Raw genomic sequence first — 24204 nt, forward strand, 5'->3', positions numbered from 1 at the left:
GCCACTGCACTCCAGCCTGGGCGACAGAGCGAGACTCCGTCGCCCAGGCTGGAGTGCAGTGGCCGGATCTCAGCTCACTGCAAGCTCCGCCTCCTGGGTTTACGCCATTCTCCTGCCTCAGCCTCCGGAGTAGCTGGGACTACAGGCGCCCGCCACCTCGCCCGGCTAGTTTTTTGTATTTTTTAGTAGAGACGGGGTTTCACCGGGTTAGCCAGGATGGTCTCAATCTCCTGACCTCGTGATCCGCCCGTCTCGGCCTCCCAAAGTGCTGGGATTACAGGCTTGAGCCACCGCGCCCGGCCAGTAACAAATATTAAGCTGACAAATATTCCTAAACAAAAATGTCCCAAAATGCATGGGATAACACAGCAAAATTACTGAATTAAATAGTTTTTTTTAAGTCCAAAATGTACTCCACTCACCTTGGACTTGATATCTCTGTGTAGCACACGTTTCTTGTGAATGTGATTTACCCCAAGGCACATTTGGGTAAACCAATTAAGTATCTGTAAGAAAAAGGTATGCAAAATCTTCAAGAATGCAGTAACTGGCTCATATTAACCTAAAATTCCAAAGAATCATCTCTAGGCCTTCGTCGACTAAGATTTTACATAATGTGAGTACAGAACTCCTGAAAATTACATAGTTCAACTAAGATTCAGTGTTACTTGGAGAAATTCAGAAAAGCTGTGACTCCCATATTCCAGCATCTTATACATGATCCAAATAGCAATTTATTTTAGTAAAAATTCCACTTATATTTTTCTTATATTCAACCAAATAGAAGTATTCTTAAATGCTTATATAAAGGTAGTTCACCAATAAGAAATGCACTACAGCTTTTCCAGTGTAATCATTATGTTGGATTTTCATTTGCTTTTGCAGAATATCCGTATGGTAACATTAAAATATTTCATTATATTATAAATAATCCTTTGAGGTCAATAGTTTCTGCTTATAAGTCCAAGGTCAACAGTACCCAGAATTTCTAGGTGTCTTGAGGGCCTACAGTTAAATGTCAAATTAATTTTTTTTTCACTTTTGCTATGGAGATTCTTCCAGTTGAAGCCAAGGTTGACTTCCTTCTACAGAACCCATATTTTTAACAATACAATTTCTAAATGTATAATATTTATTTACATTTATTTATATACTTTCATAACATGCTATAACCTAAATCAAACTAAGCCTCATCGGAGCAATTTAAGTATTTTCCATAGCCAATTCATTAAAAAATATTTAGTATGCAATTTTCCACTAAAAAGACAGCAAGTCTTAGACTGAAGGGACCACTTCAAGCTTTAGGAGGAAAAACATTGAGAATAGGTACTCCCAAGAAACAGAAGTGGCAAGCTTCATTCTTCTGATGTTTTAGTAATACAAAATAAAATAGACCTGTCTTCTAAAAATTTCAGTACGATAAAAATCAAGATTTTAGGCCGGGCATGGTAGCTCCCGCCTGTAATCCCTGCATTTTGGGAGGATGAGGCGGGTGGATCATGAGATCAGGAGATTAAGACCATCCTGGCTGACACGGTGAAACCCCGTCTCTTCTAAATATACAAAAAATTAGCCAGGCATGGTGGCGGGCGCCTGTAGTCCCAGCTACTCAGGAGGCTGAAGCAGGAGAATGGCGTGAACCCGGGAGGATGAGCTTGCAGTGAGCCGAGATCAGGCCACTGCACTCCAGCCTGGGCGACAGAGCAAGACTCTGTCTCAAAAAAAAAAAAAAAGAAAAAGAAAAAGAAATCAAGATTTTAAATATCTAGTACAAAATTTGGTGATACAATCTTGAAATTATTCTAAACATGAAAGTTTTATTTCTTAATAATTTATATAGATTTTACTTCCTAAAACCATTTCAGGCAGCCATCTCCTGGGGACACTAAGTGGTAACACCAATACAGAAATCAGTCATTTCTATTTACCTTCTCAGGTAATTACAGATATCAATGCTTTTGTTTTAACTTATACAAAGTTTATGAGAAAAGTGGCTTCTAAACCTTGAGAGAAACTATGTAAGTCAATCTCTTACCATGTCTTCAGGAAATAACTTTCCTTTTTGCTGTTTAATCTTTTGCATTAGATCCCCTCCATCACAGTATTCCATCACAATATACAAGTGTCCTTCAGCTAAAACAGATACAAGCTCTTTAGAAAAGTTGTAGTGGCTATAAATCAAATTCAGAAATGCACATATCTGGGGGAATTTGCATTTACCTTCAAATGATTCTTTGAAGGCAACAATATTGGGGTGTTTCATTTTGGCTAAAAGAACAGCCTCCTTCCTAGAATTCTGTGTATTAGAGAAAGACTAAAAAAAATTTTAAATAAGCATAAATTTAATACTGCATTTAAAATAGATAACTTTACAATAATATAGTTTACGTGATACTTCAATGCTAGATGCAGTTTTATAACACTACACTTTGGCTCAACTTAAATTTGTCAAATGACAAGAGAAAATGCATGGTGATTTTCCAACTCTGGCTATATTTTCATGCTTGAGCTGACCCCTTCATTGTACTTTTATTTTCTTTTTTCATTGCCGTTGTTAGTTGGGTGTGGTGGCTATCCTCCCCAGTGGCTGGGACTATACCACCCCTATAGTGTATACTACACCTATAGTCGCAGCCACTGGGGAGGCTGAGGTGGGAAGACTGCTTGAGCCCAGGAGTTTGAGCTGCTATGAGCTATGGTTGTGCCACTACACTCCAGCCTGGGCAATAGAGCAAGACCCCATCTATAAATTTAAAAAAAGAAAGAAAAAAATCGCCATTGTGTAATAACACAAGGGTTCTCAGACCAGCAGCATCAGCACCAACTGGGAACTTATTAAAAATGCAAATTCACAAGCCCACCTGGCCCTACTCAGTCGGAAGCCTGGGGGTGGAGCATAGCAATCCATGGTTTAACAAGCCCTCCAGCTGATTATGATGCTCGCTCAAGTTTGAAAATCACTGAATGAAGTCAAGAATACAGTGGGAAAAAAAACCCTAGCACTCTGAGACCTTTATTAGACTGTGTTTTTTAAAAATTGATCCAAAATATTATGACATAGTCTTCATGTAATGAATTCTTTCATAGGACAACTATGATACATAGTAATGGTCTACAAGGAAATAAAACCTATAAACTGATCCACAGAGTAGGTTTACTGGTAACAAAGGTTAGCATTTGTTCTTCATTGTATTTTTATGATCCTTTTTCATTAATATCGCACCTGAGTTGCTTTGGCAAAGATTTCCTACACCATTAGGTATACAAAAGTGGAAGTTATTACCAATTATTTGCTGAAATAAAATTAGCAGTAATCACCTCCAAAACTTTCACTGTTTTTCTCCCATTGTTCATTACAGTATCCTAAGAACCACATATAATGTATTGAGCCCTTGTAAAGCTAACGAATAAACCAATTCTATCTTTTGCATGAAGGAGAAATTCCATGTTAAAACTAAAAAACTTATTATTTATTTATTTACTTTTTGAGACAGAGACTTATTTTGTCACCAAGGTTGGAGTGCGGTGGCACGATCTCAGCTTACGACAACCTCTGACTCCCAGGTTCGGGTGATTCTCCTGCCTCAGTCTCCCAAATAGCTGGGACTACAGGTGCACACCACCACACCTGGCTAATTTTTAAAAATTATTTTTAGTAGAGACGCGTTTTCCCCATGTTGGCCAGGCTGGCCTCAAACTCCTGACCTCAGGCTGGTCTCAAACTCCTGACCTCAGGTGATCTACCCGCCTCTGCCTCCCAAAGTGCTGGGATTACAGGTGTGAGCCACCATGCCTGGCCAAAAACTTATTCTTTTATATAAATTACATGTATACTTTCAAAGTGAGCTAATTTCTTTAGTAGTGACCTTGGGAAGCCTTATTTCTTTCATGGCAAACATCTGATTACTGCTTTCATGCCGAACCAAAAGAGCTCTGCCGAAGGAGCCCTCCCCGATCATTCTCAGGACCATGTAGTCATCCATGCTGGGGCATCCACACAGCTGGGCTCCACTCACGCAGTCACCATGGGCTCTCCCAAACTGCATTCAAAAGCAGAAACATTTGAGAATTAAATGTACTTTCAAAAAGCAGAAGTTAATTCAAAGTAGCTCTCATAACCATGATAAGAGAAAAGCAACTTATTCCTTTTGAAGGGGATCAGTGTATGATACCCCAAAATATGCCACTTTCACACAAGAATTGTTTTGAGCTGAAACCAATTTGCTCTTTGCCCTCCCTTTTTTGTATAAATGCAGGGCATAAATTTTCCTGTGTACAGGTAATAAACATCCTTTTGTAAATGTGTCTTCCTTTCCAGTACCAGGAAGAGAGCAACTCTTACCAATGGGGAAGGCGCCAACTTGAGTCCACATAACAAACCTTACTGAATAACCCTTATCTTCTGTTAGCTTCCCCCATATATTTACCTTCCTACAACTTACCCAGGAAGAATTCCCCTACTTTTGTCTAGTTACTTCTCTACAATTTATCACTCTTTGTTAAAATGGCACGTGGGCCCCCTGGTCTAACCACTTCTTTACATTTATGCATCAACCTTTTTTCCTGTTAATCTATCTTTCATCAGTTTATTTTGCAGGGCCCAGCTACTGAACCTAAGAGGGTAGAGAAAAAAATGTTTTTCCTCCCCTATACTACATTCAACAGGTAGACACTGAGCACCAACTGAGTCAGATGTTATGATCTGAACAAATCTCTCATAATCCCTGCCATCATGGACATCCCATCAGATATAACCATAAACCTCAACAAATGTAGGCTATTTAAGCTGAAGCCTGAAGGATGAATGAAACTTGACTAGACAAAGAGGAGGAAAACAGTAATCATGGAAGAGGAAATTGCATATTTAAGAGCTAAAGAAATTACATTCAGTTCAAGAAATTGAAAGAAGAATGTAACAGGCTGCTGAAGCATTTTAACCAAGAACGCAATATCATCATATTTGCATATTAGAAAAAACATTCACTCAGATTGCAGATTAAATGGACCAGTGGAGGAGGGGCGGGAAGGCCAGCTCAGAGACACAGGCCAGTTAGGAGGCTCTAACAACAGAAAAGGCAGGAAAATAATGAAATGGAATACAGTGGAGGCAATGGGGCCAGAAAAAATGGGAAGGAAAGATGTAAGAACAGTTGACAGGATTTGTGCTGGCAGATTTATGGGGGGGCAAGCAGAGAAGAGGGCAAGGTTGACTCCCAGGTTTCTGGCATGAACCAGATGGTTTCTGGCACTCCCTGAGAGAGGAAAGGCACAATGGTTGTGTGTGAGGTTTTTGTTCGTGTGATTTTTCTGGCAGTGGGAGTGCTGCAGGGGTGGGGCAAAACATATTGGCAGAAGAGAGACATGTGTTTCATTTTGGACGTGCCGAACTGGAGGTTACTGCGAGTCAAGAGAGATGTTAAACACACAGTTGTAGTCCTTGACTTCAGTCTCCCATCTATATTTCCAGGATGAAGCAGCTAGTAGGACTGCTTAGCACATAAGAGAAAATGGATAAAACGTTCCTAACACTTTGCCAGGTACATAGAAGGTCCTGAATAACTGGCAGCTATTATGATTATTAAAACCTTAGAAAAGCGATGCATTCTTTTTCATTGCAGGAAAAACACTGGAATGAATTTACTTGATTTTTCAAAAAGCTTATAGTGTTTGTTTTTTGTTTTTTATTTTGAGACGGTGTTTCGCTCCTGTTGCCCGGGCTGGAGTGCAATGGCGCGATCTCGGCTCACCGCAACCTCTACCTCCCAGGTTCGAGCGATTCTCCTGCCTCAGCCTCCCGAGTAGCTGGGATTACAGGCATGTGCCACCACACCAGGCTAATTTTGTATTTTTAGTAGAGATGAGGTTTGTTCATGTTGGTCAGGCTGGTCTCAAACTCCCGATCTCAGGTGATCCGCCCACCTCGGCCTCCCAAAGTTCTGGGATTACAGGCGTGAGCCACCACATCCAGCCCTAGTGTTCGTTTTTCAATCATACCACAAAGAATTATAAGGAAGAGAGAGCATGACAGGCAAAACAAAAAATCAAACTAAAACCTCTACTATAGTGACCTGTAAAAATTCCAGTTTGTATTCCTGCTTATCACAGAATTACAAGGAAATCCTAGAAATAATTTCTTCATATAACCAAATCAATCATACACATTGTCTTCGAAACAATGTTTTTCCAAGACTGATGAGGTCTTTGCGAGTACATGGATGTGAAAGAAACAAGTCCTTTACCACTATTCTAACACCTGGTATTTACATGGTTTAACATGGAAGCCAAGTTTTCCCATGTTCTTATTCTTCGTTTCTTCGGGGCTTTATTCTATGCAATGGCGAGTAACTGAAAAATAAGAGCAACCAGGCTTCTTAGCTGAAAACCACATTTGATCTTTTCTGCCCACATTTGCCTCTTACTCAATATTACACCCGTATGATCATTACAAGACCTGAATACACTCTGAACATGGCAAAAGTATATCGGCCCCTTCGCATGCCTGCGATAATTTTAAAAACCTAATAAAGTGATTTGCAAATACCCAGAAGAGGGATCACAGGTGAGACATGGGCTAAATTCAGAAAGTGCCCTGAAACCGCCTTTACAGATATATAAATAATGAGAGAAATCTAACACGACTGACTCATCTTGCTTCTAACCTCACGGGCTAAGATTTTGTGTTGTCGTTTTCTTATTCTAGCATAGAGGCTAGGATAACTACGAGGGATTTCGTGTTAACTTCAAGACAAGGGAAACTGACCCCACCCCCTCCTGGGAACCAACGAAGCCGCTCAGAGTTTCAGACGCTCCTGTGATTTCATCCCCAGCCTCCTGCCGCCAAAATACTGTTTAAAACCCTCGACCCCGAATTCTCAGGGAGACAGGTCTGAGACCCTGTTCTGGTTTGGCCAGCCCTGCGCTTATTAACCTATTTTTTGCTGCAACAGCGTTTTTCATTGGTTCTTTCCGGACAGCGAGCGAGAACCCGTTGGGTCGGGACAGGCGCCCGCGCGGCAACTGCACCACTGCGGAGCCCAGTCGCCCCGCTCACCCGTGAGGGCCCTTTCTCCTGGAAAAGCCGCTCCACCCTGCTGGCCCCACGGCGCCGCGCGCCCAGAGCCCAAGGCGGCGAGGGATCCAGACTGCGAGGCGGAAATGAGGGGCGCCGCCGCGCGCCTGGGGCGCGTCTTCCCCTCGCTCCCCGTCGCTCCCACTAGGCTCCGCGCCGCCAACCCGCGCCGCGCTCCTCTTTCCAGAGGCGGCCCTCCAGGGCGGGGACCACTCACCCGCTTCCCCGGCAACCCTCGTCCACTCCTTGGCCTGGCAACCAGCGGCTTCCGCGGGGCGGGCCCTGCGGGTCGTCTCTCGGGTTGCGGGTGAAGGAAGCCGCCTGGCTCTGGCGGGAGGCGCTGTTCTTGGAGTAGCCGGGCCTACGAAGAGCACGTTTTAAAGCTGTTGTTCCACGTTGCAGTGGAACAATGCTAATAATATTGAGGGAAAGTATCTCCCACTAACTGAGTTGTCTGCAGGTTAAGTGAAAGCCTATATAGATAAATTTCATGGGCACAGCACTCAATACCACTTACTAGCTGTGTGACCATGGGCAATTGTGGAACGCAGGATAATGCCCCGCCTCAGGATGCCCACATCCAATCCCTGGAACCTGTGCGTTTGTTTTCTTGCTTGGCAAAGGGGATTAGGATTGCAGATAGAATTAAGGTTGCTAATCAGCTGACTTTAAAATAAGGAGATGATCTTGGAGTATGTGGTTGGGCCCAGTGTAATTACAAGGGTTCTCTAAAGTGGAAGGGGGCCCGCAAAGGTCAGAATCAGAAAGCTATTTGAAGGTGGAGGAAGGGGCAACAGCCAAAGAATGCAGCTGGCCTCAAGAAGCTGGAAGAGGAGCGGGCACAGTGTCTCATGTTTGCAATCCCAGTGCTTTGGGCGGCAGAGGCGGGAGAGGAACCCTCGAGCCCAGGAGTTCGAGATCAGCCTGGGTAACATAGTGATACCCTCGTCTCTACGAAAAATTAGCTAGACATGGCGGCGGGTGCTGTGGTCCCAGCTGTTCGGGGGACTGGGGCAGGAGGATCACTAGAGCTGGAGAGGGCCCATGATCCCACCACTGCAGTCCAGCTTTAGTGACAGAGCGAGACCCTGCTGCCAAAAAAAAAAAAAAAAAAAACGCTAAAAAAGGAGAAAGAAAAAAAAAAATTTTTCCCCAGAGCTTCCAGAAGTAACAGTCCAGCTGACACCTTGATTTTTTTTTTTTTTTTTTTTTTTGAAACAGGGTCTTGTTATGTTGCCAGGACTGGTTTTGAGCTCCTGGGCTCAAGCGATCCGTCCACCTCAGCTTCCTGAATGGCTGGGACTCCAGGAAAGGACCACCATGCATGCTGAAGCCTTGATTTTAACCCAGTGAGCTGTATTTCTGACCTCCAGAACTGTAAGGTAATAAATTCATGTCGTTTTAGCCATTTAGGTTGTCATAGTTTGTTACAGAAGCCTTAGGAAACTAATACAGCAGAGTAAATCCCTCTATATAAAAGTATAGAACCTACCTCATAGGATTATTGTGAACAATATCTGGTTACACTTTACTTGTAAGCGCTGAACATGTTCATTATAACGTGTCAACCAGAGTCACAGAGACTGACATCCAAGTAAATAAGTTTATTGGCAGTCTGAGAATTGCAGTTCAAGGAACACAGATTCCGGAAGCATCTGAATTGTGTCTTGACCAACTATTTTTGGGTAGGGTTTTTAAAGGAAGAAGTCAGTTCTCACTAATTCATAACTTTCATAACCATTTTGAAGATAAAGCATTATCATGACAGTTCATTGGTTTCTAGGCAAAAGTCCTCGATGAAGGGATTTGAGAAAAGTTCTGTCCTCAGCAAAGTCCTTTTCATAAGTGGCAGCAATTTTGTCTGCAACATCAGCAAGTACATTCTACAGTTCGGCAGTTGTAAAATGGCATTCAGGAACAAAATGACTTTGCTCTGGCCAGCTCCAATTGCCTTCCTTCCACAATGTCAGAGTTAATGTACAACTATTCTGTAGTGTGGTGATAAGAGAAGGGAAATGCTACAAATCAACATTTGCAACATCTGCACTTTCTTTGTACTCTATACAAAGACTAGTTTCAATTAAAAACAAACAAGGCCAGGCACGGTGGCTCACGCCTGTAATCCCAGCACTTTGGGAGGCCGAGGTAGGCAGATCCCCTGAGGTCAGGAGTTCGTGACCAGCCATGGCCTAGATGGTGAAACCCTGTCTCTACTAAAAATACAAAAATTAGCCAGACGTGGTGGCTGGCACCTGTAACCCCAACTACTTGGGAGGCTGAGGCACGAGAATCATTTGAACCTGGGAGGTGGAGCTTGCAGTGAACTGAGATCGTGCCACTGCACTCCAGCCTGGGCGACAGAGCGAAACTCCGTCTCAAAAAACAAACAAAAAACAGTACTACCCATACCCATACCTGTACTCTGAATGCTGCTCTTGAGAACTGAGCAACAGACACAGATTTTTATCAGATTAAATTTGTAACAGCATCAGGGGAGAAGATGACAAAGGTGCCTAAGGCTTTTCTTTCCCACCCAATGTTGGCAGTCATGAAAGGGACTCTCTCCCTTGTTCCATCATTGTATTAGTTTGCCAGGGCTGCTGTAACAAAGTCCCACAAGCTAAATGAATGGTTTAAACAAATTTATTATCTCATACTTCTGGAGGCTAGAGGTCCAAAATAAAGGTGTTGACAGTGTTGTTTCTTCTGAGGGCTGGAAGGAAAAGATCTGTTCCAGGCTTCTATACTTGACTTGTAGATGGCCTTCTTCTCCCTCACAATGCCTTTCCTTTATGTGCCGTCTCTGAATGTAAATTTCCCCTCGTATAAGGACACCAGTCATATCAGATTGAGGGACCACCCTAACCCAGTGTGGCCTCATCTTAACTAATTACATCTGCAACAACCCTATTTCCAAATAAGATCACATTCTGAGGTACTGCACATTAGGACTCCAGCATGTATTTTGCAGGGGATGCAATTCAACCTGTAACTCAGTAAGAATAGACTGGTGAGGTTAGGGGAGAAGGGATGGTGAGAGGTCTGGCCCCCTTTTTATGCAGCTGTTGCCAAGCTGTGGACACCCAGCCAGGAGAGCTTCTGGATATATACAGAAATATTTCTGGCAGCAACCAGAAATAAAACACCACTTCTCCTGAGATGACTGGGAGTTTTCATTCCGTATTAACTGCTTTGTAGTCTACAGTTATAGACTTTCTTATACTTTTTAACTTTGGTTTAAGAGCTACAAGATGACTCACTGAATATATTTCCAGGCATTAAAATAGATGATCTGTGACCCTCACCAGGATTGTTATGTTTGGTTTTTGTTTTGTCAAAGGAAAAAAAAAAAAAACGAAAAACAAAAAAAAGAGTAGAGGAAGCCCTACAACAAAAAGCAATTGTTCCTCGCTTTTTATCTCCCCAGCCTCAGTCCCACTTCCAAAGGGCAACCACTTTGACCTTTGTGGTTTTAAATTCTCCTGATCTTCAACTGTATGAATAGGATTAAGCTGCTATTTTGTGACACTGACTCCTGCAAGGACTAATAAAAAGTCAGCTTAATTCACCTCCCTAAGGTGCACATGATAGTTAACACCACAATTTTTAGTCCTATTGTTCACTGTAGTTAACTTTAATATCCTTAAACTTTTGTTTTTAGTTCTATTAAATATAGACAGCACCTCTTGGTTCTCCATTTCATGATAGGAGAAACTCCTACCTCCCTTGAACTCCCCACCTCTGCTTCTACCTCCATATTTCTTTAGAAATGAGGCCTCCCTCTGTTGCCCAGGCTGGATTACCTCTGGTGCAATCATAGCTCATTGCAGCCTCAAACCTCTGTACCTCCAAACTTTTCAAAGCTGTACTCTTAGATTTCCACGACTGATAACATTTATATTCCTGTCTGTAACTAAGTCTTTTTTTTTTTTTTTGAGATGGAGTCTCGCTCTGTTGCCAGGCTGGAGTGCAGTGGCACTGTCTCAGCTCACTGCAACCTCTGCCTCTGGGGTACAAGCGATTCTCCCGTCTCAACCTCCTGTGTAGCTGGGACTATAGGCGCACACCACCATGCCCAGATAATTTTTGTATTTCTAATAGAGATGGGGTTTCACCATGTTGACCAGGATGGTCTCGATATCTGCCTGCCTCGGCCTCCCAAAGTGCTGGGATTACAGGCATAAGCCACTACACCCGGCCTAAGTCTTCTATAAGTTGGTTCTAATAGACAATAACCAATAAGCAGCGTTAACATTATGAAAATGTTGGTCCACAGCAGAGCCAAGTAGTATGCTGTGATTGATTTTCCTCTGTGTAATCACAATGTCTCAACCCTGTGCTGCTCAGTTTCTCAAAATCATGGTTACTTTGTTGTTGTCGCTTTGCCTAGTACTTTGTTGTTGAAAGAAATCTGTGCCATCTTACCCATTCTATTTTCTTGGAATATTTTTCTTTTGAAAGCCCACTGATGACTCAGTTTAATTCATATTTGAATTATGATTTTCTTGTAGAGTCTTTCAGAAAATAAAATTTCTAGGTGCTTTTCTTGTTTTCATTTTCTTTGCCTGAAGTATATCTTCAAGTTCTTCCAACTGTATGTTCCATGAAATACCTTTGTTTCCTGGATCCTCCATTCTTGCTCAAATATGAACTTGTGGCTTAGTCAACCACAAAACTGACATTCTGGGTCACATCTGCAGCTGCCTGAATCCCATGGCTTCCTCAGGATACTCTGCTGTTTTACTGATGGAGTACATGCTCTAATAACTCCTCATGAAAAGGTGCCTGGCAGGTAAGCTTTCTGAGTCTTTGCATGTGTAACAATGTCTTTATTTTGCCCTCGCAAGTAATTTGACTGGGTAGAGGTGTCTCAAGTTGAAAATCATTTTCCCCCTGAACTTTCAAGCTATTATTCCACCATTTTTAGTGCAGCTGATGATCAATCTAATGCCAGCATGCCTTGTTTCTTGTGGAAGTTTGTGTTCCCGTTTCTGGAAAGCTTTTGAATAGCTGGTCATTTATTGAACAAATCTGATTGAGCTCCTACTCTACGGCAGCCACAAGGGCTAGGACCCAGGGACACAATGGTGAAGATTAGATTATTTCTAATGAAGTTTCCCACATGTCCACCAAAGACAATACTTGAGGCATCTTCCTTTTTCTCAGAGGCAGAGACCAAATTAGCTTAACTTTGAAATACAGAGATTTTATTTTATTTATTTATTTTTTGAGACAATCTTGCTCTGTCACCCAGACTGGAGTAAAGTAGCACAATTTTGGCTCACTGCAACCTCCACCTCCCAGGTTCAAGCAATTCTCCTGCCTCATCCTCCCAAGTAGTTGGGATTACAGGCGACAGCCACCAAGCCTGGCTGATTTTTGTATGTTTAGTGGAAGCCAGGTTTCACCATGTTGGCCAGGCTGGTCTCGAACTCCTGAACTCCGGTGATCCGCCTGCCTCGGCCTCCCAAAGTGCTGGGATTACAGGCGTAAGCCACCGCGCCCAGCCCAGAGATTTTAGTTAGAGCTTCAGAAAAGTGGGCTAGGTAGATAGTGAACATGTTAGATGCTGGTATTAGCTCGCTGCAATATTAATTTAGATGTGTGATAATGGAGAAGAAAATAATTTAACAGAAAATCTTTCTGTTCATAGTGTTTTCCTCTACTTTCCACCCTTCTCATATCTGTTTTGGTCTGACACTATAGGGCACATCACTGTGAAATCAAAACAACCGAGCATGTACCCTTTGTCCTCAAAGGTTGGCATGCAGGCCTGTGAACTTGGAAAAAGAACAAAGCTTTCTGGTATAATAAACAAAGAAAATGAAGATTAAAAAGTCTGGTTTCCTCTTCCTGGCATCAGCAAATACCAGCTGTCAGAGAGCTCTGAGTAATCTACCCCTCCTATTCCTAAAAGGTAATTAAAACATTGCCAAAAGGAGCTATATTTTGATTTTCAATAAAAATGACACAAATGAAGTGGCAATGCAACAAATATGAGAGAAAAATTTTAAATTGTAGTATTTGCATTTGTGATGTTTTTCCCATCTAATTCCACTCTCTCCAATGGTCCCTGAAACATCACCGGCAGGCTGACATCCTGATAAACTCTAAAAGGAAGAAAAAAAACAATCTAAAAGGCAGGATGGGTGTGGCAGTTAGAGAGGTCACCATGAAAAAGAAGGAAAGTGCAGCTACTCAAGGGATACAGATAAGTCATTAGCGTCAAGGGTTGAAGGGAAGTATGTGAGATTGCAGACTGCCCATATAACTAATGACAGACTTCTGGTAAAGAACAAGACCTTTAGGTTCTTTTATTTAGCCCCTACTGCCAAACAAAGCAAGTTGCATGACCAGTCCTAACATTTCATCAAGCAGCAGGAAGCTTCCTTCCATTGGGAAAAACTAATAGAGGTGTCTCTTCATACCTTCTTATTAAAAAAAAAAACGGGCCAGCTTTCTCCTGATGTTTCTGCTATTACAGAAGATTTGTAGGCCGGGCGTGGTGACTCACACCTGTAATCCCAGCACTTTGGGAGGCCAAGGCAGGCAGATCAACTGAGGTCAGGAGTTCAAGACCAGCCTGGCCAACATGGCCGAACTCCATCTCTACTAAAAATACAAAAATTAGTCGGACGTGGTGGCGGGCACCTGTAATTCCAGCTACTCAGGAGGCTGAGGCACGAGAGTTGCTTGAACCCAGAAGGCAGAGGTTGCAGTGAGCCAAGATTGCGCCACTGCATTCCAGCTTGAGTGACAGAGTGAGACCCTGTCTCAAAAAAAAAAAAAAAAAGACTTGTAAACTTTGTGATGGCAGTAGAAAGAGCATGATATTTAGAATAATTATCCATGCATGTCCTAGCCAATCCTGTTACTCTCCCTGAACCTCAAATGTCTTGTCTGTGACCAGGCACGGTGAGGCATGCTTGTAATCCCAGTATTTTGGGAGGCCAAGGTGGGGGGATCACAAGGTCAGGATTTCGAGACCAGCCTGGCCAACACAGTGAAACCCTGTCTCTTCTAAAAATACAAAAATTAGCAGGGCATGATGGTGGGCGCATGTAATCCCAGCTACTTGGGAGGCTGAGACAGGAGAATCACTTGAACCCGGGAGGCGGAGGTTGCAGTGAGCCAAGATCGCGCCACTGCACTCCAGCATGGATGACAGAGCTAGACTCTGTTGCGGGGGCGGAGGGGAGTCTGTAAAGTGTAGAAGACTGAAAACGCAAACAAAAGGGATTCTAAATTTCTACAAAGGCTTATTTCCTCTATTTCCTTCTTTAACTCATACTTCTAATTTAAAAAGCTTTGCCGGGCGCTATAGCTGACACCTGTAATCCCTACACTTTGGGAGGCCAAGGCAGGTGGATCACAAGGTTAGGAGCTTGAGACTATCTTGGTCAATATGGTGAAACCCCGTCTCTACTAAAAATACAAAAATTAGCCGGGCATGGTGGCATGTGCCTGTAGTCCCAGTTACTTGGGAGGCCAAGGAAGAAGAATTGCTTGAAACCAGGAGGTGGAGGTTGCAGTGAGCTGAAATTGCGCCATTGCACTCCAGCCTGGCAACAGAGACCGTATCAAAAAAAAAAGCTTAAACTGTAAAATTGTAAACTGTTCTACCTGCTTTATATATACCTAAAGTTAATTAATGCATTTTCTTTCTGAACAATATAATCAAGTTATGTTTAAGAACAACATCCATGCACCAGTTCCCCCGCTGAGGTCTCTGCTGCCAGTTTGGTTCAGGAACATGTAATCAGCATCCTGGTCCCAGGTAGTGGCATGGTCAGTACCTACTGCCCATTTCCTCAGAAGACAATACTGTCCCTTCCAAAACAGTTACTATTTATTTGCTCAGAACAGATGGCTCTTCATTTGACTCACTACCTGAACTACCAGCTTCTTACATTATCTTTTTAAAGCAGAATTAATTCATATAATTTTGTCAAGTCACCTGGACTCTAATCTGAAAGTTCTTCTTGAATATCTGTGGTATCACCATTTTTAAGTAGCTCAGCAGTCTAATGGTCATAACTAACTAAATCAGCCAAATATGAAACCTGTTTGTTGCTGTCATTGTAGGAGTCAAATTCTTAATGTATTTATAACTTAATAAATTGCAATTCAGAGTTATGACACCAAGTTAACTTTGCTCCATCCCTTTTTAGTTTAGGTTCCAGATTTCTGCTTCAGGTTGGAAACTGCCAATGCAATGTTCAGAGCATGTCCTACTCAAAAGTCACATCTTAACTTTCATAGCCACATGACAGACCAAGCCCCATTTGCTCTTGTTTACATTTTATCATTGTTATTAGTAATAAATCAATAAAAATTGAATAACAAAGGGAAAAGCTCAAGATAAATAATTTCTTCCTTGTGAATTCAAACACATGCATACACACACATCTTCCTCTGTGTGTGTTACTTCCTCCTCACATTCTGTGCTACGGTACAAATAGTTACACAAAAGTCTACAAAACACGAGTAGCAGACCCCAGCTGTGTTAAGCTCGGCTGATTCTCAGTCTAGACCACCAGATTCTCCACGCTAAGTATACTTGTGGTTTCATCCTCTTCATTTAACCCAAAATATCCTGGGAGGGCCAGCATCCTCTGCTCGGCCTCAGTGAGGCCAAATGACGTGTTGTAATAGAAGGCAATCTCGGGGTGAGTGGGGAAGCTTTTGACGCTTGTCTTTTCTTCACTGAGAAGGGCTCAGAAGACTGACCCTCTGGTAGCTATCTTTGGGGGATGTGGGAGAAGACTGCTTCCTTGAGACACTCTTGTGCCTGGGGGACGGTCCCCAATGAGCTCTGTGAGGCTCTGTTCTCTCAATTCCTGCCACTAATCCTGCCTGGCGATCTCCAAGGTCTGGTTTCCTCAAGGGCTGCCCCATGGGCCTTAATAAAAATTTTAAATATACTCTGTCACACATACTATATTCTAGAGAAGAACCATTATATCAAAATCCTAGATTTGAATAACTTATTAAATAATCAGTAACTAAAACCAAGCAATCTATCACACAAAAAGGGGAAAAGGTAATATTCTGAGTTACAAATTTTTTACCATCTGATAAAAATAGAAGCCTAAAAGTTTAAATTTTTTCCTGGATTTAAATTTAAAGATAAATTTGTTTTTCAGTGAAATATCCTCAATAGCAATTTTACCAAAGAGGCTGTCTTCTGAAGGCCACCTCTGAAATAATTAGAGGATAAATGTCAATGGCATGATATTAAGATATTACCTGGCCAGGTGTGGTGGCTCACACCTGTAATCCCAGCACTTTGGGAGGCCAAGGCAGGTGGATCACGAGGTCAAGAGTTCGAGACAAGCCTGGCCCACATGTGAAACCCCATCTCTACTAAATATACAAAAAATTAGCTGGGCTTGGTAGTGCGTGCCTAAATCCTAGCTACTCAGGAGGCTGAGGCAGGAGAATTGCTTGAACCCGGGAGGTGGAAGTTGCAGTGAGCCAAGATCACACCATTGCACTCCAGCTTGGGCAACAGGGTGAGACTCCACCTCAAAAAATAAAAAATAAAAAAAAAGAAAAGAAAGATATTATTCAAGAAAAGAACTTAGGGGCCAGGTGCAGTGGTTCATATCCGTGATGCCAGCACTTTGGGAGGCCAAGGCAGTAGATCACTTGAGGCTGGGAGTTCAGGGACCAGTCTGGGCAATGTACCAAGATCTCGTCTCAACAAAAGAAAATGTTTAACGAATTAGCTCAGTATGGTGGCACCTGCCTGTAGTCCCAGCTACTCAGGAGGCAGAGGCAGAAGGACAGCTTGAGCCCTGGAATTCAAGGCTGCAGTGAACTATGATGGTGCCATTGCACTCAAGCCTGGGTGACAGAGCAGGACTCCGTGCCGCCAGACCCCAAAAAAAGAAAAAAAAGAAAGGAATTTAGGCAGTTCTAAATAAAAACATCTCAATATTTTCTATTGTTGAAAGAAAAAATATATTTTAAGTATATGTTAGTAAGCCAAGAGACTTTCTTAAATACTGTTAACATCTAGTACAATTTCCAGTAAACTTTAATTTTAGAACTTGCTTCAGAAGGAATTTCACTTTAATTGTAGATACTTGCTTATTCCAAAATATAATTATACAAAGGAATTAAAGTTTCTTAAAGAATAAAGTTACACTTAGAAACAAGATGGGATATAAAACACACAGATACAGAGCTTTCATAGCATTCAATGCAGCCTATTCAGCTTGGCTGAAGAATAAGATGTTCTCTAGTCAGTTAAATACAGTAAATTCCAAATGATAAAAAAGGAATGTGAAATCCTTCAGTTTCATCTACACCTTGCCATTATTTCAATCATCACTATTTTAAAATATGTTAAGTATAGATCTACTATCATATACTATGGTTAACAAAATAATAGAACTATAACTTTGTATTTAAAATTGAGTCGTATCTCTTCTATAAAATGTATAAATATAGAATTTTACTACTTATAAAGCTTACAATGAACTCAATTCAACAAATTAAACATCTACTATTTACAGTCCAAGCTCAACAAAAAGAGTAGCTATTGAATACCCTTTTCTTAGCACAGCAGTGGAATTAGATTGAGTTCGCAAGACTTTTTTGCATCGGCAACAGCAACTATGTAGAAAAAGATGAGTTTTTCGTCAGTTATGTACAGATCCTAGCAAATACACAAAGAATATGAATCAGTTTTAGATTTCTAAGTTTTCGAGTTTGTAGAAACACCAAATGGTTTTAAATTAGGAAAAGCTAATCCAAGACAGAATTCAAATAAATACTCTTGTACCTTCCTTTTGGCTTAACATTTAGCTTCATTTTTAAAGCTCTTCAGTCAATGAATAAAGCTGTGTCACAAAATTCATCTCCTTTTCTCATTAGCATAATCTATGTAATTTGGCCGGGTGCAGTGGCTCTCACCTGTAATCCCAGTATTTTGGGAGGCCAAGGAGGGTGGATCACCTGTGGTCAGGAGTTTGAGACCAGCCTGGCCAACATGGTGAAACCCAGTCTTTGCTAAATATACAAAATTAGCCAGGCATGGTGGCACGTGCCTGCAGTCCCAGCTACCTGGGAGGCTGAGGCAGGAGAACTGCTTGAACCCAGGAGGAGAAGGCTGCAGTGAGCTGAGATCAAGCCACTGCACTCCAGCCTAGGCAACAAGAGCGAAACTCCGTCTAACCAAAAAAAAAAAAAAAAAAAAAAATTCAGTTTTTCCCTATCCAGATTATTCATCAGAATAACTTTTTAAAGTTACAAAACACAGAAATACATTATTTTTTAATATAGACAGGGTCTTGCTATGTTGTCCAGGCTGGACTCGATCTCTTGGGCTCATGTAATCCTCCAGCTTTGGCCTCCCAAAGTGCTGGGATTACAGGCATGAGCCACCGTGCCTGGCCACATTCATTTTTATAAAGAATACAAAGAGCATTTCATTTTAATACTCTGTCAAATAGTAAATATGATACTATTCTTTATCAGCTTACCCAATAACTATGAATGAAATCTATATACATTCTCCACCCAATGAAGGAAAATGAGACATCCATAAAATGTAAATAGGTGTTGCTCAACATGTCTGTCACACTTGAGCTACTTTACCTTGTATGAAAGACCAATTAAAAAATCCTCAAAGACAACCTTTATTTTATTTGACTGATTTGTCATGGGTAAAATGTATAAGTAACTGATTAAAAAGGGACAATATACTTTGGAAGAAAAATTACCACAGTAACTCCCAAGAAGAATGTGACAATAAGCTCTTTGACAATACTATCGTGCATCATCTGGTTTCTGTTCCAAAGCCTTAATCAGCTCCTACAAAAACAAACATGTTGAGTGTCAGTAAAAGTTTTTAAAAGGCCATCAAATTCTAATTAAAACATAATTTTTAATCAAATAACTTAGAAACTATTCAGAGGAAAGACAACAGGGATGTAATCTTGGAGTTTTTCCCTCATAAGAAAATCTCCCCTTCTCCTGCCCCTTCTCCCAAAAGTAGACAATCTAATATAGTATCTCTGTACTGTAAAGCATTTAGTTCCTGGCCCATAGAACTCAATAAATGATAATTATTATCATCTCACATATTCTGAAGAGTTTAACTGATATACATTGACCATTACAGATTTTCTCCTTCTAATTTGGTGAAGACTCAAATATCATACAGAATTTGAGATTCCTAAGAAACGTGAAGCTGTCCAATAAAAAAAGACTAAAAGTTAAATCTAAAGCTCAGGGAGGTTAAGACAATCAATACATACACATCAAGCTTACCTGGCCCTCTCTTATCCTCTATCAATAGCACACAACTCTAATAAAATGCAATTAAACATTCTTTTCAAAGCCCAGATACGATCTCATAGATGGCTATAGCAACTGATCAAGAGTTAACATTAGAGAGATTAAGACTTTTTTTACCCTGTTCAGTCACAACATATAGGTGTGGTAGGTGGAAAAATAATGATGTAAGAGATTACACAATTAGGGAAATCAAGGACAAGTGCAGGAACACTTTTATTTTCTGCCAACTGCCTATAAACTCTACGGATTTGGTAGTTCTCTTAAATACTAAAATTATTTCAACAGCCGCATGTGTCACTGACTTAGCTTTAACCTAATGTGACTCTCACAAAGCATCATAGACAGATGCTCCTCAACACACATGGGGTTTCAGTCAATCAACAGAAAGTGTGGCTCAAACCAAGAGAGCAAAGAAGCTATAAGATGCTACTTCAAGGGCCTCACTTTGTACCTTGCAGGCTGTTACACGGAATTTAGACCTTAGGTGTGATGGAAAGTCATGGAAAGTTCATTGTCAGTAGAAGAGAGACATGGTCCGTCCTATTTACTTTTTAAAAATGTCATTCCAGTTGCTGTACGGTGAATATATTGTAACAAATCAGTATTGGAAACAGAGACTTCTTAGGAAACTACTACATTAAATCTAGGTTAGAAAAGGCTGTTAGCCACAGAGATGATGAAGAGAAATACAATGAGCTGGAATATACTAGAACCAGCAAGACTTGATAATGGGTGAACATGTGGGATAGGAGAAACTGAAGATCACTCTATGGTTTTGGGCTTACTTAGATCTCTACCTGGCATGCAGTAAGCAGTCAAAAGATGATTTTTCTCCTTGCAGACTTTTTCAACCTTTTTCCCAATCTCTACTTTGACTGCATCTCCTTTGCCACAAAATATAAAAATATTTACCTCTCTAGTCTTAATCTTCTCAAAACCACTAGTAATCCCTTATCAAATCCAAATGATTCCCATCTGCCTTGATCTCTCTGTGGCCCCTGACAATAATAACCAGGACTTTCAGCTTACCATTCTGTTGCCTCTTAAAAACTAATGTTTTCTGGGCTGGGCTCACGTCTGTAATCCCAGCATTTTGGGAGGCCGAGGCAGGTGGATCACCTGAGGTCAGGAGTTCGAGACTAGGCTGGCCAACATGCTGAAACCCCGTCTCTACTAAAAACACAAAAATTAGTCAGACATGGTGGTGGGGTAGAACCAAAGCATTTACATCAGCTGGGTGCAATGGCTCACGCCTGTAATCCCAGCACTTTGGGAGGCCAAGAAGGGGTGGGATCCCCTGAGCCCAGGAGTTGGACACTAGACTGGGCAACATGGCAAAAACCTACAAAAAGTACAAAAACCAGTTAGCCAGGCATGGTGCAGGCCTGTGGTCCCAGCAACTCAGGAGGGTGAGGTGAGAGGAATGCTTGGGCCCTGGGAGGTGGTAGTTGCAGTGAGCCATGATTGTGCTACTGCACTCCAGACTGGGTGACAGAGCGAGACACTATCCCCCAAACAAGAGTAACATTAACTCTGAAATAGCTGGCCTAGGAACCCAGTTTGATGGAGGAATCTGAATGCTAAGCTAAGGATTTTGGAGTTTACCCTACAGGTAGCAAGAAAGGCATTGAGGGCTTCCATATACAAACATTACATATTCCCAAGGGATATTTTTATTTGATTTTTTTGAGACAGGGTCAAAAAAAGGGAAGAGAACAGAAAAAATGAGAGAAAAGTACAGGAAGGCCATTATAGAACTGTTAACAATTCAGGAGCTGGCAAGCGAAGACACACTCAGAGCACTTCTCTTTGCTTCCTTGCCCTCTGAACTGTTCAATAAATAGTGAAGAACACAAAGCTAACTGCAGTATTTATTTCAGACCTGCTGCTGCTCTCCGATTTAAAAGCAATACAGGAACATTAAATTTGTTACAGTTGAAATTGGTAAAGGTAGATCTCTACAGGTGCTTCTTGACTTACAATGGGTTTATTGGGAGGATACTGTAAGTCAAAATGCCTTTAATACACCCTAACCTACTGAGCATCAGAGCTTAGACTAGCCTACCTTAACGTACTCAGAACACTTACATTAACCTCCATTTGGGCAAAATCATCTAATACAAATCCTGTTTTATTACAAACGGTTGAATAACTCATGTAATTTATGGGAACAATGTCCTGAATGTGAAAAACAAGATAGTTGTATGGGAACTAAAAGTTCAGTTTCTCCTGAATGTGCATTGCCTTTGGAACCATCATAAAGTCAAAAAATTCTGAGTCAAACCATCCTAAGCCCCGGACCGTCTGTATATGAAGTGCTCCCTAAGGGGCACTATGTCAGATACTATGCCTAAGTGTTTTCCAACTTTCTGTACCACATTCAAAAGGAGCATCTTCATAAAGATGTTACTGATATCGTGGAAAATATTAGGCCTTCCTTTCTTTTGCAGCTGACAGGATTTTTAAAAGAAGCTCTAAACCACAAGCGTATTCCAGCAGCTGTTTGTTCTTCCTGGTGTGAGTTACTTCCTCCCTCTGCTACCGTTGCTTGTATTCTACTTTGAGGAAAAACTAAGCAGCACAGTAAATCAGTCTTTTCAGAAATTGCTTAGTCCTTGAATTAATATATTTCATAAAGCAGGTTTGCTTTAGCTCATTAAGATTTGGTTACTTAGAATAAAATTTTCCCAGTTTAATAGCCAATTTGCATACACGTATAAATGCATGAACTTTAAAACCACCTTTAGGATTAAGAGGGTTTTGTTATCTGTTTTTACAGAATTTAAAACTGATTACCTCAGCAAGTTTTAGAGCAATTTTAAGAATAGTAATAAGAATCTTAAGATAATACATTCTTTAGAACCAAGAATCTAAGGATAATACATTCTTTAGAACCAAATGTGTATATAATTAAATGAAGGATGTTTTAACAACATGGTCTCAACTGTGGAGGTATCACCATCTTTCAAAGCTACCTGCAAAAAAGGGACAATGTCCTCACTGGCTAGTAAAAATCAGAAAAATTTAAGGAATTCTCAGCAAATTTTTTATCTTTGAAAATACCCATGGTCATCCCCTAAGAGGGTAAATGCACCCGGTATTAATAAGCAAGTAAGTGAGTTCATAAGCAACACTACCTCCAGGAATTTAAATTCATTGGCAGGGATAATAGTGACATTAGAAGCAAGCTTATACTTTCCTATCAATAAGGAGAAGTAGACTTATTCACAACCAATTTCTGCTTCAAAACACTTCCAAGCATATTAAAAATGCCATCCTTAAAAGAGGGATTTCCTATTTGAATGTCTCAGTTTATTAGAATATAAATGGTCTTTGTATTATAGATAAGATGTCCTTTGTTTGCTTGTTTTTGTACAGGAATTATCCTGGAATCTGATAATGCTGGGATTCTACTGATGGCTAGGCACTGCATATCTTCGTTATGTGCCATTTCCATTCATTCCTTAAAATATTATGAAACACTGTTACAAACAAAATATAATGTATAATATAGCTAACATATACTATAATATATACAACATGTAATAACATAAAAGCATGATGAAATGACCACCTGTGAACCTGCCGTCCAACTTGAGGAACAGAATGATAGTACTGTCGAAGCCCCTGGGTGTCCCTCCTCAATTACTCTGCCTTCCTGAAATACCGTGTTATGGTGATCATTTTCTTTATAGTTTTATCACCTTTAGAACTAACAAAGTATATTCAAAATTTGGTTTCCGAATTTTATAAAATTCTATTATACTGCATGCATTCTGCTGCAACTTACTCTCTTTAGGACACCATGAGGATATCTACACAGTGTTTTGAAATTCATCTAAGTATCTACACTCTAAAAGTGAATATTTGGCAGAAATAATCTCAATGAATTTTATAAACCCCTGAAATTAACACTTACCTGCTTCACTGTTAATTGGGAACTCCCAGTTTCCCCTCTTTCATCCAGTGGATCAGCTCTTCAAACCCATTCTGAAGGGGTGTTCATTTTCTGTGGCTAACTACTTAGCAAATTCCACATCCCAAAGTGAAGGTGATGTGTCTGTATAACACATTTTAAATAAGAACAAGTCAGTGTAAATACCTTTTTAAAAAATGTTATAACCAATCCTGGATTGTGTATTTTTCATATCTTGACACTCTTAATTACAGTATATAATAAAAAGTTATATCACTGAGAGGTAACTGCAACAAAAACTGTGTTAAAGACTCTAACTAGGCTGGGCACCATGGCTCACGCCTGTAATCCCAGCACTTTGGGAGGTCAAGGAGGGGAGATCACCTAAGGTGAGGAGTTCAATACCAGCCTGACCAACATGGTGAAACCCCATCTCTACAAAAAATACAAAAAATTAGCTGGGCATGGTGGTGCATGCCTGTAATCACAGCTACTTGCGAGGCTGAGGCAGGAGAACTGCTTGAACCCGGGAGGTGGAGGTTGCAGTGAGCCAAGATCAGGCCACTGCACTCCAGCCTGGGTGAAAGAGCGAGATGCCATCTCAAAAAATAAATAAATAAATAAAGACTATAACTACAATAATGTCAAGCTTAAGTCTGGTTTTACAACAATGCCAGGTAATCACTGCCCCTTCTACTGGAAAAAAAATTAAATTTGTATTTTGTTTAAAGGTATTTTTATGAATATGAATATTTTATACAATATGTGACTCTGATTTTTAAAATACAGTCTGTTTATTTTTACTCTATCAAAATTAGTCACTAATGTACTACTGTTAACAACCAAAGAAGTTAGATCAACAGAATAACAATAAAATTGCTAATGAATACTGAGTGCCTCCCTCTGTGCT

General features: G+C 40.8%; 1 protein-coding gene across 2 annotated transcripts in view; it reads right to left on the bottom strand.

The window, feature by feature from the left end:
* The window catches only part of NEK3 (NIMA related kinase 3), a 31124-nt gene extending 23528 nt beyond the window's left edge, over positions 1 to 7596 (bottom strand). Inside the window, exons 1-5 of one of the 2 annotated variants that reach the window (XM_025364366.1) lie at positions 7287 to 7596; positions 3867 to 4040; positions 2221 to 2314; positions 2036 to 2133; positions 423 to 506 (exon numbers count right to left, since the gene is read on the bottom strand). In XM_025364366.1, coding sequence (XP_025220151.1) covers positions 423 to 506; positions 2036 to 2133; positions 2221 to 2314; positions 3867 to 3983 — 393 coding nt within the window. In that variant the 5' untranslated portion in view covers positions 3984 to 4040; positions 7287 to 7596. Of the gene's footprint in view, positions 1 to 422; positions 507 to 2035; positions 2134 to 2220; positions 2315 to 3866; positions 4041 to 7286 lie in introns of those variants that run through there. The other variant, XM_025364365.1, reaches the window with a different exon arrangement.
* Between the last annotated feature and the right edge of the window lie 16608 nt (positions 7597 to 24204).

The sequence above is a fragment of the Theropithecus gelada genome, chromosome 17, assembly GCF_003255815.1.
Source record: "Theropithecus gelada isolate Dixy chromosome 17, Tgel_1.0, whole genome shotgun sequence".
In the NCBI taxonomy this organism is placed as follows: Eukaryota; Metazoa; Chordata; class Mammalia; order Primates; family Cercopithecidae; genus Theropithecus; species Theropithecus gelada.